Genomic DNA, 15,400 nt, shown 5'->3' with positions numbered 1-15,400 from the left:
CCCCTTTTCAGCTCAGAGACACTAGTCAACTGCTGTTTTTATGGAACCTCACTACACTGCCACGAAGAGCACCAGCTCATCAGGACTGAAAGAAATCTGAGACTGAATTGTCCTATTTTTCCTCTGATATCTTCACCAAGTAGTAAACATTTTTTGAAGGGGAAAGGGGGTAAATATGTTAAAGCTCCCCCTCGCACCCTGTTAGGGCATCTGTACCTAATGTACATTTTCTTTAAAATTTAAAAAGATGTTAGGAAATATTTTATAAAACTTTTTTGCAATAAATGACGCATGAAATTATTAAAGACTATATGACACTTACATGCAAGGAACCACTTGAATTATTAGTATGAAGAATCACTGCAAATAACTGGTTTTTTTTGTAATGTGACAGTCACGTTTGTATGTTTTGATAGGTGCCAGTGATGGAGCCAATTGCCTGGGAAGCTGACTGTAACTTTTGAACTTTTATTTTAATTCTTAACTTTAGCATTGCAATTTTCCATTCTATGAGGCTTAGTTAGTATTTAGTGCAGGTGTTAGCAGAGCTGTGATCTGTGATCAAAAGCATGTCCAAAACCAATTGTATTGTAAAATATGAACAGTCCTGCTATATGAGACCAATATTTCCCATAGAGGTGATGGAAAGGACAGTGACCACAAACTCCATGTATCTCTGTATTATGGGAAAGCTCCTTCTGTGTGAATATGGTTGCATTTTCTTTATGCTATTGTAACACTTAGGGAATTGAGGATTGTGGCGTAACGTTAAGAAGGGCTACAACGCAGAGAGATGGGAATCATGAATGGGGAGTGATACAATGGGATGGCATTTCTGTTTCAAATCATGGGTTAATTTTTCCTTTTGACATAAATATTTTTCAGATAGGTAACTAGTAGAGCAAAGGTTTTATTAGCGTTTCTGGTGGTTGTTGATCTGAGTTGCATTGACTTCTTTGAATAGCTGTAAATCAAAAAAAGGAACCCAGTGGGTTTTATCCATTTTATTCCCCTCCCTCAAAGGTGTTTGGTAAGACTTATTTCAGTGGAGCTTGTGAATGCTGGACACGCTGCTGAAATATTGAGTTATTAAATATTAATTTATTTGTCACTAATTATTTGACATGGTGTGCACACTTTCTCAGCAGTATCGTTTCTTACAAAGTTCTTAGCAGGGGATTTATTATATAACCTGGGGAGAAAAATCTTTGTTTTGAAGAAATGCAGATGTGCACATAATCTACTAAAAGTCAAATTTTTGTTTCTATAGAAGTGAAAAGACTTGTAGTAAACTCTTTTCCTCCTTACTAATGTCCTGATTCGATTGAAGAAAACAGAGTGTCTAGATCATTTAAAAACAGAGATACCTTTCTGTATCAGCATCTGTATCAGCATAGAGGCAGTTTCACAGCCTTCGTGTATGGAGCCTGAATCAATCACGTAGCATTCGAAGTTAGGACACCTCTATCGTTTGGCTTTGATATTGGCACCAGGTTTATACTTGTTAAACAACCGGAGAGGCGGGGAAGTGGGAGGCTGGGACACGCACCCAAATCCCGGATAGCTGTATCAGCGATACACGTGTGCTGAGGCAGTTTGTGCTTCGTAGTGTTTCGGTTTCTATTTTTCAGAGGTAAATTCTGAGTATAAAGCCAGAAATTGAATACTTACTGCCTACTTCTTAAAGAATAGCTGTATAATGCTGTACAATAGGTTCAAATGGTACCATTTTCTATAAAAAACTACAAACTTTTTTTTTAATTGGAGATTAATGTTTCTTCTACAGTGCTTTTCCTTTTCACCCGTTGAAGAGGATCAGCAGTCTGGTCCTGTTTGTGGCCCGAGATTTGACCACAAATGAGAAAAATTAAGACATCCAATTTGAGGGAAGGGGAAGTGATTTGATGTCGTGTATGTGCCAGCCTTTCGCCTCCGGAGACCAAAACCCGATTGTATTGACAATGAACGAGGGTCTTGGCCTAATAAATTACATTCTTATCCACACACACAAAGAAAAACCCCAAACAAAAAAGAAGCCACCAAACAACATGGCACAAAACAGTTTCTGCTCAGGAAAAAGGCCCAGGACTGTAATAGCAGGGTTATTGCACATTGGATTGAAAACGGATTGATGTTGTAAGTAGAAGCCAGTAGTGCCTGCCTGTGTGACATCTGACTCTTAACCAGTGCTCTTATTCCCTCACCTTCGTGAGCACTTGTGCACAGCAGCTGAAATACAAAAAATACACTTAAGAGAGATGCAGGTCTCTGCATTGGAGAATATGGGTATATAAGCAAATAGCATAAAAATAGACAAGGTAGCTAACTGTATTTGCGTTTGTTTTCACAGAAAGTATTGCAGCCATTTTGTTTGAAACCAGATTTTCATTTTGAAATGAAATTGTCAGGGATATTCTAATGATAGAGAATTACAGTAATGTATTGCTTTTCACTTTTTTGCTTTAGTTGCTTAATATTTAAGCTTTGCTCTGTGCTACCTTCTTGTCTGTATATTGAATGGTCACTATGCCTCTTTCATTTTGTAGACTTGAATGAGGAAAATATGATTCACCCTTTAAGGTTTGCTGAGAAGTAAATGATAAAGAATGTTGTGTAACATTTATTCAAATAAAGCCTTGATTTTTTTCAGTGCTCTTTTAAAGGGAAATAATGTTGAATAATGTTTTGATGTCATAAATTCCTTGTTTTATCAGTCCTTGACCCAAAAGCCTTTGATTTATGTTAACTTTTTTTTTTCCCTGAATTAAACAAAAGATTAAACTGAGGTAACCAGTCCACTGCTGGAAGTCTCACCTGGACAAGTCTCTATCCAACCTTACCTTTCACCACGGTGGCTAAAAGATACCAAGTCATGCTCAACCAGCCAGATGCTTCCCACAAGCAATAGGAAAAAACTTTTCTTTTTCTTGTGTAACTAGCAAGAAAAGACTATGTGTACGTTGCACAGACAGATACAAAGAAGCCCCGATGGCTCTGTTCCACGGCTGTGGCTGAGAGACGCTAAGTCCCGGTTAAAGGAGGAAGGTGGATGTCATGGGAAGAGGTTGCTGCCCCTTGCAGACGCGATTCCAGCGCCACCGGTGAGTGCCGAGCGAGCTGCGGAGCTGGGGGCGAGCTCAGGGCTCCCCCAGCTCTGCTGGGCAGCGCGAGTCTCGCTGCGAGCAGACAAGGTCCGTGCTCTGCAGCAGCAGTGAGGCACAAAGCAGCTGAAACACAGAAAAAGTGCTGGGCCTTTGAATACCTGCGTGCTGCCTGCTGATCTTTTCTTTGGCTGGTGTTTACTGCAATACTAACAGTTTCAGACGAGTTTGTCCGTTGCAGGTAAGTGTAATTGGGTATTTCTCTGCTTAGGGAAGAAATGCCTTGCACTGAGTTGCATTATCTTGCCGTGGTGCCCTACAGGAGGGGGAGCAAGTTGTGCTGTGGCAGCTAACTCCTGTACTGGAGCTCTCCATCGCTGGCACGGCAGTCGTAGGAGGGCCGCGGTGGCACCTATTTCCTCAAATGGCAGAATCTGTAGAGTTGCACTCTCCCATTAAATAGAAGGTAGCATTTATATAGATTTTTTTCCACTTGCATTTTTATTACTGTAAAGAAAAGATACCCTAATTTTAGTTGAGCTCCTAGGTTAAACAAAAAAAAAGCTGCTCAGGTAAACTTGATTTCTAGGAAGTTCTTATTTCAAGGAAGTGTTATTTTTTTTTATGGCACACAGTGTGTCAGGAACTAGTGGATGATACAGAGGTACTAACCCTTTTGTAAGTAAGGTGTTTTGTTGCAGCGACCTGTTGTCAATCGTCAGAATTCTTTCCCCAAAACTGAATTAACTTCTGGAGTGAAGGGATTGTGTGCATGTGCACTGTCTGTAGCGACTTTTGTCTTGGCCCTGGGCCTCTGTGATGCTTTTGAAACTAGCCGGTGCCTCCTGCAGCGGAGCGTACGTCCACATCTGTCCGTTGGTTGGAGCAGAGCTCCAGCATGTGTTTTTCTTCTCCTTCACGGGGTTGTTTCTTATTCTGTCCAGATTACAGGAACTCCCATCCTCTTTCTCTCGTTATTCATCCATCCTTACAGCAGTTCCTCTTGAATTGGTTATCCTCATTAGGCTGTGGTGGCGAGGGGAAATCCTGCTGAAATGTAATTGCTCACTAATGGTTTTTCCTTTGTGGCATTGTGTTGGTAGCGTCTCGCTGTGGGAGTCTGCTGGATTTGCTGCGTGACTCTGAAGCCCACAAGAGAGGTTAGCCAGACAGATTTCAGAGTTCTGCAATTACTCCATTGATTAATCTTCACTCCAGTAGTTCGGTGACAAAAGTATAAAAGTAACCCAGCCCTCAGCGACGAAGCCAGTCCTACACAATGCCGCTCAGTAATAGTGTTTACTGCTGCCCTGCAGCATCAAAAGGGTGGTACTTAATGAGGGCAAAAGTGCACAGAGCAGCTGCTCAGTGCGGCTCCTGGCGCAGGAGGGTTTTGTGATCGCTCGCCAGCTAAAATGTGAGGGACTGGTACAGAGAAATAAGATTTCTTTTAGGGTGAGACCAATGGGCAGATTTCTTAAGGAAATTGGGTAGATCAGTAACAGAGAGATGATGTAGTAAATTCAGACACTGTCACATACTCGTTATTTTTAAGCAGTATGTGGTGAGGAGCGCGGTGGGAGGAGGCAAGCGGTCACCTGCCTGAAGCCTCCCCTGCGGCTGAGGAAGGCATGCAAGGGATACTCTCGCTTACCTCTGTGCTCCCTGGGTGATCTCCCCGACTGACAGTGTCCTCCGAGGCAGCTCAGAGTGTAAGGGGCTGCCGAGATGTGCATGGCGCGGTCCTTCTCATGCTTTTGCACTTTCTGGAAAGCGGGGAACGCCGGCAGGCTGGAACGATTCTCTGAGGTGTGAGGTGTGGTTGTGTGTTGCGAGGAGCACCCATAGTGCAGCAGAGAACCTGAGCTGTTTGAAAAGGAGCTCATCCCTCTGCTCAATCAAAGGTAAGGCAATGCTCAAATTGCCGAACGCTAACGAGTGTGCAAAGAGACTGTCAGCAGCAGGACGCAGCAGTACCAGCAGGCCTCTAAGCAGCTGCTGGGGCAGAAAAAAGCCAATGTGCATATGGCCATGGTTATCAACTGCTGCTCGCTGTTGTCATTTTTTTTCTCTTGCTCACTTGTCCTTGCTCAAGTCTTCGTCGGTGCGTTTGTCGTTCTCCCTCTTCATGCAGGGAGGGCAAGTGGAGTCAGGGCTTTCCGAAGGCACTGCGCGGCGAGTGTCAGCGTGTGCTGGGTGGCAGTAGGAAAAGGATCACGTTGTTTGCTGGTTCATACAGTGCTGGCAGCTGGTTCTTATTCACATTCTGTAGCCTGTTTCTATGACTCTTGCTCCCGCTTTTCCCTTGAGTGTTTCTGTGGTCTTTGTTTTTACTGCCTTGCTGGGTTTGGAGCACAAGCCGTGGGTGCTCCATGCTGGGCAGGCTGGGCGCCTGCCTGGGAAGTTTTTGGGGTGTTCTGAATTTGGGGTAAATATTCAAAGCCCAGGAGGGATAGTTCTAATTTTGAAATCCAGATTTTCAGCTAAGAGCTCCGCATCTTAAGAGCTTAGGGACTGGAATTTCCAAACGTGGTTGTCTTGGTCATTAAATATTAAACTGAGGCTGTGCCTGCTGGAGGGCTCATTCAGACATTGAAGCACTCTGAGCCATCAGAGGAAGGGGCTGGGGGCTCCAGAGTGTAAAAGGGTGAATACTGGACCATGCTAAATATAAGATCTGAGAAATACTAATACTGCAAAGATAGGTATAGATAATCCTCTTGTGATTCACTCAGTTTGCTCTGTTTGCCTTTAGAAAGGCGCCATTGCAAATGAGCTGTGAGAACGGGGGCTGGGGTAGCCGTACATTGTACTCCTTTTCATTAATACTGCGAAATCGTATCAGAAGCCATTGGTCGCATCGTGGCTTAGTAAACTTGCGGCTGGCTGCAAGTACCGTGGCCTCAGCTGTATTTGAGCTTGGAGCAGGGACACACAAGTACATTTGGGCACAGAGAGAACTGTCGCTTCAAGGGCAGGTCAGGGGCTGCAGCCGTAGGCAGTAAATCCATCAGCTTCCAGGCTTCTTCCTTCCCAAAGTTTCCAAATACTGCAATTCCTCCATCCTCAGGTAGAAAAGTGCCCCGTGATGGAGGCCAGAGCCAAACGAGCTAATGGAAATGCGTCAGTCTTCACCGAGATAAAGAAAGATGCACTTGTCAGAAGCTGTGCTCAAATGCAATTAGGCAAGCAGAGCCCACAGCCCCGCTGCCTCTCCAGGGGCCCATTTTATCGCTTGGCACTCGCCAGCACCACTCCAGGAATACATTTAGGAAAGCCAGGCACAAAGCTACTGCCTAGACGAGATAATACCATTTCCCCCGCTCTTCCTGACATCCCACCTCACCGATGCGTCAGCCTGCAGGGAGGGTGTTGCTCAGGAGCACCTCCCGCACTGCTGCACTCGGGGCCGGGCTAGGGCTGGGCTGCATTTCACCTGCCAGGGTTAGAAACGAAACAGAAAAAACCTGCCCGACAATGCGTGTGTATCCCAGATGAACGGGCATGGCTGATGCCTGAGCACTTGAAGTGTCATTTACTGTGCCTGGTGGAGGGTCACGTTCTTGGTCAGCAGCCACAGGGGACCCACGCTCCTGCACCCAGGGACGAGCACCCGCCCAGTCACTGCAGGGAGCTGACGGATGCGGTGCGGGCAGTACTGGGAGCCAGGACCAGAGCAACAGTCTCAGTCGGGCTAGGAAAGGCAAACCTCTTTCTGCAGCATCTGCTTAAGGAATACTGGCTTTGTAAATCATCTTCTTGGGAACCGGCGGATGAGAAATGGGCAGGTCCGGGGACTCTGGGCTGGAGTCATAGCTGCAGATGGTGATGTTTCCAACTGGGGGGATTACCACTGAACATGCAGAATCAGAAAAATGTGGTTTATTTTAGTTTTCAGTTGGTTTAGGACCTTTAATCTATAAAGGACTTTGCTTTGTCAGGGTAGGCTGTAATGACTCTGGCTTAATGCCACAGCAGCCAAGAGCCTGACAATTTACTGCGCTTCGGCAGACAAGCAGACTAGCCAGAGCCTCTGCCGATAAAAGATACTCCCCAGCAATTACATCCTTTCTAGCAGGAGGCTGCACAGGTTTAAAAAAAATTAAGCTGCTGAACAAGAAAATGCTGGGATTCTTCCAAACAGGGAAAGCTTGTGAATGAGCAACGTATTAACGCTGCACATTAAATATGCCCCTGCACATCTTTACCTACTGTTAAAAAGAGGTGGCGCTTTGATATAATTGGTTCTTGGCTGCAGCAGCCGGCAACAGAGCTTGGCTGTTGCAATAATCCCTTGGGAATAACACAGCTAATTAAAGCCTAGGAACTGGTGACCAGCAGATTCTCCTTTCTCTCCGGCTATGTCTATGCTAATCAGAGCTAGGTAGATCTCAAGGAAGTTTTGTGCTGAAATGTGCTAATCAAGGAAGGAAGGATTCGGCGTCAAAGCTTAGTGCTTTAGCAAATCCTAAATATCCCAATGCAATGAGCTGAGAGAGAGTTTGGATCCCTGCTTAATAGCTGGGTGGGAGGGGATTGGCAGCACTGTGCTTACGGTTCAGTTACGGGCATGGCATATGTCGGTCCCAAGGCCTCTTTTCCAAGTCTTGCCTCCTGCCGCCTCACTTGGGGCTGGTTTTTTGGGAGGCAGATCTTAGTATTATGTGAGTGGAGAGCTGCTTTTTTTTCCTAAGAGATGCTAAATCCCCCAAATCTTTAGTTAGGTTGAGGGAACTACAGGTGTTCAACTCCTCTGAAGGCCAGGCCTCGGGACTCTCACAGAATCCAGAATTAGCTGGAAAAGCCCGCTTTCACCCAAGCAGCCTTTCCCAGAAGCACCGCGCTGCCGGCGGTTTGGCGGAGCCCATGCAGGTCAGGGCACCGGTGGTTTCTGCCCCTTGGGGGTGTCTTGCAAGCTGAGCTCATTTTGTGGACGTAATTTTATTCTTTTCTTAGGGGAAAGCGATGGACTTTGCTTTGCTGGTTACTCCTGATTTGGAACAGGTTGGGCTGTCCTGCGTTTTATAGCACCTGCCTCAGAGCTGGGCGCTCCAGCTAAGGGCAGGCAGCTGTGCCGGGCGCGGTGCAGCCGAGCTGCCCGCCCGTCTGCCACTGAGCGTACGGGTGGGCTGAAACAACAGTTCGTTGTTCGGTGGAGCCAGGTCAAGTTGCTAGCAGAGGCGCTGGTACGAGGGGAGACCTGGGAGAAGAGGGAGGAGAAGCAGCGAGAGGCGAGACGGGGCACGGCGGTGGCAGCAGGGCGCGCAGCTGGCGCGGCCTGTGCGGGTTGGCGGCCGCAGCTGAGGGAGCCCACCTGAGTTCGTGCTTTAATGGTCGCGGGGAGGCGCGAGCACGCGGAGGCGGGCAGCAGCACCGCTGCGCCAGGTGTGCGGGGGACAGGGACAGATCCGGCACGGCTCCTCACTGAGGAGCCAAAAGGCACGAGCAGGCGGGAAGGAGCGAGGTGGCGGCAGGAAGAGGGGACTGGGCCTTGCACACCGCCGAGGGCGGGAAGAGCCCAAAGCAAAAGGGCGGTCACTGCACGGTAACAGAAACCGCCCTGGGTTTGTGCCTCGGCCAACTTGGTCGTGATGCTCTATCATCGGGTTTGCTCGTGAGGGTACGTGGGAAGATGTGGCAAGGTGAGTGTTTGGGGGAGAGGCCTTCTCGGGGCATCCCACCTCCCGCTGCAGCGAAGTGATGTCAAATAAAACAAACCAGATTTTGACAGGGTTTGTGGAGCCCTTCTCTGTAGCTGGGTGGATAGCTGCACTTTGCTGAGGGAGACAGCAAACCAAGGCTTTTTCTGGGGATACGTGAGCGTTTGCTTCTCAGGAACCTGTTGTATAGACCTTAGAGCTTTGCGAAACATCCATTTTGGAAGCCCTGCAGGTTGGCCGAGCGCAGTGCTGCAAGGGCAGAAACGCAAGCTGCAGCTACAAGGCTGGGTGGGTTACAGAGACCCAGCAAGGGTCTGCTGCCAGGGATAACCACAGGAAGGAAATTACTGAGTATGGGACACTGTAGGGACCCTGTAAAGTTATTTATAAAGCAATTGGAAGAAGCAATTCTTCCAATCCCTTGAATAAATGCAGAGATGCTGGAAATGGCTGTACTTCACTGCACGTCTTGGGTTTATGGCATGGAGAGCTCTGACGTGGGGAAGGTCGTCTTGAGTGGGCCGAGTCCTGCGTGCAAGCCCTGCTGGGGCAGTGCACCTGCTGGATTTTTAGTAATTTAGGTTTTTGTGCTAACCCAAACACCCGCTCTGAACTTTCTCTGTGTCCAGGTTTGATTCGTGAGGTGGAGCTGGCTTACGTGGCGGCAGAGAAGTGGAGGATGAGGATGGCTCTCTTGGGTATCCCGCTCCCATCGCACAGGAAGAGGAAGAGGTAAAAGTGGTATAATCTGAAATTTAGTGTTGTAAATGAGTCGTCCTGAATTATCAGAGAGCACACAGAGGTTTCTAGTTCGTCATTCTTACTCCTAATATTCCTGTACAATAAGAACATTCACATAGCCTCCCAACTGAGGAAAAAATAATGATATAAGCTTTAGAATTTGGTAATGCAGTGGAATGACTTAAATGCCTGGACTGGCAATTACTGGCTATTACCCATTCAGGAAGGGTAGAGTAAGTAGAGGAAGAAGCAGCAGCAATTTTACATACTGTAGACTAAAAAGGCTCCGGAGCACATATCGAGGAGCCTGAGGATAAAGCTCAGGAAACAGGACTAATGGGCCCACTAGAAAACAGATGAAAGCGCCCTTTCCAAGCGCCCTTGTAATGAAAAGATAAACTGCTGGAGCCATACAGGGCACTCTGCGTTTCCTAAAATCATTTTGAGAAGGGCTTTCTAATATGAGATCCTGCATATGTTATTTTGAGCCATGTTATAATGTCTAGAGACAAAAATCAGTGTCCTGCAAGTTTTTAGTTAAAGACCAGCAGAGTCCGGATTTACCCATAGATCTATGCACATCTATTCACATATAAATGTACATGTTTTTTCCATTTCTACCTCTGCTTTAAAAAAGCTAAAACTAGAAGGAAAAAATGGGTAAACTTGACTAGAAATAAGAAAATGAAAACCAAAATGTAAATTTCTAAGAAGCTAGATAAATAGATTTTTTTTTTTAAAAAACTACAAAGGGAGGTAATCTTTGGTTATACAGCTAGGAGGCTCAACAGCGATAGGAGGCAGAAATTAAAAAATAATTAATGGATATGGGAAGACAAAATAGGTAGTTGATATAAACTTGATGTAAGAGAATGCAATCCTGATAAGGAAAGCTTAAAAAAGGCATGACTAACAAAGATAAGGATGATACAAGAGAAATTTTAATCCATTGGGAATAAAAGCAGTGCCCAAAATGCGGTGGCGGCCTGTTGGTGACCATAAAAATACTGGTGTTGGGTATTTCTCAGTTTAAAGCAAGTGGAATATGTATTTGCCATTCTGTTAGCACCCAGGCAGAACGGTAACCGGACGGAAAATAAGCCCAGACACTTCACCTAAAACAGCCAACGGGCTCACGCGCTTTGCCTGAACGTATGCTGGATGCAGAGACCGGTCAGTGGAGCAACAGAGGGCAAGATGACAACCCGGGTAAAGGTAGGCTCGTTCATCTGACATCGGGGACAGGAATCTGAAAACACGATCAGAAATCCATTGCTAAAGAATTACAGGCGAACATGCAATTAAAATCCATCAAAAATAGACCTTGTCATTCAACCAGGCTTAGTAATTGTAATTATGAAGACGCATCACCTGGCATGGCACTCCACAGTACACGCAATATTTACAGATAGCTATCTACAATGTAAAATAAACGACGCACAGGCGGATTAAGATTGTCTCCCTGACAGATCTCAAACAGGGATGTTTCCTGGGAGATTCTGCTCAAATCACTGCCAGACCTCATACTATTTGACACTTTCACCAGTGATTGAGCAGCAAATCTAAAGTCACTCCTGAAAACACCAGTAAGCAACAGCATGGTGGGAAAACACGCAGAAAAACATATATTGCTCAGTAAGACAGGCCTGCCAGAAAGCGTGACTTAATTTTGCCTTCAGCTGCATTAACACAAGGAAGAAAACGTTGTCCACAGCTGCAGGAAAGGGGAGTCTAGCTCAGCTATCCCAGAAAAGGCTGAGGGGAGGTGTAAAACTTAGCTCATCTGTTGCCGAAAGGGTTAAGACAGTCTTTGAGGGTATAAACAAGGAAGAAGTGAGTAAGAATGTCATGCCTTCCGTATAGAGCACCTAAATGTCAAAAAATGGACAGTCTGAGACACAAACATTATAGAAATCCTGCAGAAAATTCTTTGTAGGGAGAGACTTAAAGCAGCCCTGTCTCTTCAGCTTAAGGAGGAGCCCAACAGGCCCCTTCATTACTCTGCAAACATGTTCAGGGAGAAGAGACCAGGTACCAAAAGGTTTTTTGTTTTGCAGGCAGAGTAAGAAGCAACAAAGGCTGGGAGCTGAGGACAGACAACTTGAAGTGGAAAAAAGGCACGTGCTTGTTACAGTAAGGGTGAGTAACTATTGGAACAAATTAGCAAGGAACTTGTCAGTTGAAGAGCACTTCTATCTAAAAGACTGTTTCATAAAACATTTTTTTTTCTTATTGGAGGTTGTAAGCCCAGCACGCGTGACTCAAAGCACCCTGGCACTGCGGTGAAATTGTGGCCAGTTACAACAGACGGACGTACCGATGACATTTCTGGTGGCAGCTGTGATGACTAGTTCACACATTAAAAAAACCCACAAACTTAAAAATAAAAAGCAAAATAAATGCAATTGTTCAGGATTTGGACAATGCAAAAGGACTTCTTTCAGGCAATTAATTGGAATTTTACCTAGAGGAGAACTTGCTGTAATGGCAGATAACACATTTTAGAGGTTTCTGGTTTAGCTGGAGTGGCACTTTGAATAGGTATGACCTATAGATGTGAGTCCTCGGTAATGGTGTGCCCAATTTCCAGTGACACTAACCTGCCTCTTTCACACAACGCAATTCATTTACAAACACAACTGTGAAAAGCAAATTGGCTGCAAGCCTTCAGCTCCATTTGTTCTTCCTTTCATTTTAAAACTATTAGGTGCACAGTGCGCATCCAGCAGGGAAGTTGCACACTTACTTGATGTTGTGTTTGCACAGCAGGTAGTAATTTCAAAAGTTTTGTTGTGCTTTTATTTTCCAGAATAAAGTTAACCAGCCTCCACCCAAGAAGGCATATTTGCAGCCCTCCAGCTCTTTAAAGAAAGATGTGAAGGAGGAACAGAATGGAAGGAAGGAGATTTGTCAATGAACTCATTTGCAAGACAAGTGGCAGGTTGCTAAAAGCCACTGCTTGTAACTGTGCACGACAGCCATACACTGGTAAGTAACAGTTACACACACACACACTGTGTGTAAAGAGAGCAATTAATTGGTGATAACAAAGATAGATGGAAAATTTAAAGTACCCATAGTAGCTTCAAAGTGGTTCCATTTACGTATGGTCTAAGGGAGCGTATATATGTTGTAGTTGAGTGAAACCCGGGGCACAGACCCAAGCTGCCTCCCGTTCAGCGAGGCAGGCCTAGCGCTAATGTTGGTAAGGAGACAAAAGCCTAGATGAACGCCTTTCCCCGCCCTTCAGCCCCTGTGGAAAGTCAGCTACTGTAACTCAAGGGTCAGTGGATTGGCTCCAGCTGCAGACGGATTGTACTGCTTCCAGGGCCGCTTCTTCCACTTCTGGGCAGCATGGAGCCTGCGAGAGCAAGAACTGGCATCTCTACCCGGCTCCTGCTGAACCGGGAGCTCTAGGGAAGCACGGTTCGGACACACCTGAGCGCCTCAGTCTGAACACAAGCCAAGCTTACGAGCTTCAGCCCAGTACTGCCTCTGCCCAGGGCTCCTTTGAAGCAGCTTGGACACCTTTGCTCTGTAGCGTTCCAGGTTTCAGGGAAGATTATTAACATTTCTACTAGTCCTAACACCCTGCCCAACCCAATGAGCCTTCCCTGACTCTGAGGGGCTCAGTTCAGAAGGCGGCATGGTTTTACAGCTCATTAGCCTATCCAGACCTGCACAGCCTCTTGGGTTGAAACTCTCCTAGCAGTTTCCCTCAGCCCCCCATTGCCCAGGTAAGCTCAGCCCTCCGCCTGCATGCTGGAGTTCCACACACCCAGCCTCTGGCTGGCAAACCCCGCTCCAGCAGCACTGTGGCCGCTCTGAGGAGCAAACTCTTGCTTTAAAACCTCCCATCCACACACCTACCCGTTTGCCCAAACTTTATTAGTAAAGGAAATTCAGCCTTGCACATTAGAAACTTTACTCCAGTAAAGCACAGCATAGTTACAGTTTCAGCACGTGGAAATCCTAGAGGCTGTTTACTGTTATTTAGTTAAGTGACATTTTAATTATGCAGAAGATGTTAAAGCTGCACAGGCCTCACTGTGAATGAGGGCTTCTCCCTTCTTTTGACAATGACATTTTAATTCCCACAGGCTTAATACACACTCACTGCAGACTTGAGATAGTTTACAAACAAACAGGTAACCACAAAGTCAAAACTAAAAATGCAGCAGGACGGAGTTAAGCAACGATCAAAAAACCCCTCCACAGCTGCAGAGACAAAAAAGAAAATAAAGCACCACGAACACCTTAGCCTGAGAGACTATTCCTTTCAGGCATGTTAGTGTAAAGACTGGAGCTCTATTTCAGTCCTTAAGTACGCAGAAAGAGACTTCCTGAAATAAATTTCAGATGACAATTAATAGCCAACAGACAGCCACCACTAATTATTTAATTAATCACGTATTGAAGTCTGCATGAAGACAACTGAAAAATCTGCCTCCAATGTAAACACTTCAGCATCAATACACAAAACAGGACGTAGTCATTATAAAAGACACCCCTTCTCCAAAACCTGAATGAACTACTTCAACAGTACCTAGATAGATAGATACTTCAAAGCCTTCAAGGTCTAGTACATTACGAAGATCTTTTGCGATCAACTTTAACCTCACTTATTTGTTTGCCATTATGGATATCCATAATATGAATGAATCTCAGACAAGCAAGTTCAATTAATTTTATGGTACCATCACAAAGTGTGTGTGTGTGTTTGTATATATATATATTTATACACACAGAGGCACAAAATTTCCTTGATACTTTCAGAAAAAATAATAAGTAGTAAACAAACTGTGGTGAAAGAGTGGCCTGAGGTTAATTTACTGATATTGCTATAAGCAAGTCAAAAAAAATCAAATGCTTCAAATTAATGTCTTGCAAGTATGTTATTTGTGCATGGTTGTAAGCAGTTTTAAAAACAATACCACCATGGGAAGGACTCAAATAAGGCAAGAACTTCACAGACCAAACCAACAGAAATACCAAGCCTTTATTGTAAAGAGAATTATTCCACCGAAGAGGCTTGGCTTGCTTCCATGCATGCTGTCAGTCATATCCACCTGCTGAGTGTGGAGAAGTGCTTCTGCTAGATTCATTAATTCCCCAAGACACCATTAGGCTTTGTTCTTGGCTACAGGTGTGTGGGCATTTTGATTCCACTGAATTGCTTGCTAGAATTTTGTTGCCAGCATTGAGTGGGCCAAAATAATGAACCTGACTGTTGGACATCCAAACACCGCAAGGGAAGAAAAAAAAAAATTCACACACTGGACACTTATCACTAAGAGAAGTCAAACGATTTGCTTTACATCCACACTGTAAATTATTTCACAAGCAGGGAAATGAATATGCTTGAGTCTTATCTTCACTTGGGGAGCATGAAGAATGTTTGCTGAATCCTTTTATTGGTACGTGCAAGCACACGGTCACGAAGCCTGAAAGCCAGCAGAACTAGACTGAATTAACGTTATCTATTGTTGTTTGGATTTTGAACAAAATTGATGGAGTATGAACCAGTTGATGAATCCTGTTTTATCTGGAAATTTTCTGTCGACAGGCCAAAGGGGCGGAGAACCAAATTCCCAAGATCCTTCAGTTTGCCTACAATGAAAAGGAGAGAAAACACGTTACGCATTAAGCAGAGGGAAAACCCCCATTGAATTATGCCCAACTACACCGTCCAGCGCTACTGATTTATCTACTAATTTAAGGTAAATGCTGTGGAAATCTCTGCAGTTTGTTGAATATTTAGGCTTTTACATGAATTAAGAAAATCCCAATCGTGATGTAGTTACTGTCAGCTTTGGGATTGAAAACAGATGCCACGCTGGTTCTGAACAGCTTGTCAGGCAGTGATGAAGAGCCAGTGGCTGCAGACAGTCATGGCTG

At 45.2% G+C, this 15,400-nt stretch overlaps 2 protein-coding genes and 1 long non-coding RNA gene across 6 annotated transcripts in view; 2 read left to right on the top strand and 1 right to left on the bottom strand.

The window, feature by feature from the left end:
* Nucleotides 1–2,421, top strand: part of PWWP2A (PWWP domain containing 2A) — a 32,123-nt gene extending 29,702 nt beyond the window's left edge. For both annotated transcript variants that reach the window (XM_082323833.1, XM_082323830.1), the window contains exon 3: nt 12–2,421. In XM_082323833.1, coding sequence (XP_082179959.1) covers nt 12–25 — 14 coding nt within the window. In that variant the 3' untranslated portion in view covers nt 26–2,421. The remainder of the gene's footprint in view (nt 1–11) is intronic.
* Nucleotides 2,422–2,967: 546 nt separating this feature from the next.
* On the top strand, nt 2,968–15,216 carry LOC309596081. The gene is made up of 6 exons (XR_014229440.1): nt 2,968–3,101; nt 9,391–9,493; nt 10,569–10,717; nt 11,560–11,641; nt 12,312–12,490; nt 15,069–15,216. It is a non-coding gene; the product is annotated as an uncharacterized lncRNA (long non-coding RNA).
* The window catches only part of TTC1 (tetratricopeptide repeat domain 1), a 35,545-nt gene continuing 33,639 nt past the window's right edge, over nt 13,495–15,400 (bottom strand). The window contains exon 8 of one of the 3 annotated variants that reach the window (XM_082323835.1): nt 13,495–15,112. In XM_082323835.1, the coding sequence (XP_082179961.1) occupies nt 14,979–15,112 (134 nt within the window). In that variant the 3' untranslated portion in view covers nt 13,495–14,978. The remainder of the gene's footprint in view (nt 15,113–15,400) is intronic. The other 2 variants (XM_082323834.1, XM_082323836.1) reach the window with 2 other exon arrangements.

Source organism: Platalea leucorodia (assembly GCF_965183815.1).
Source record: "Platalea leucorodia genome assembly, chromosome: 11".
NCBI classification, from domain to species: domain Eukaryota; kingdom Metazoa; phylum Chordata; class Aves; order Pelecaniformes; family Threskiornithidae; genus Platalea; species Platalea leucorodia.
Note: the sequence above shows the minus strand (reverse complement) of the source record. Positions and strands in the feature narration are given on the sequence as shown.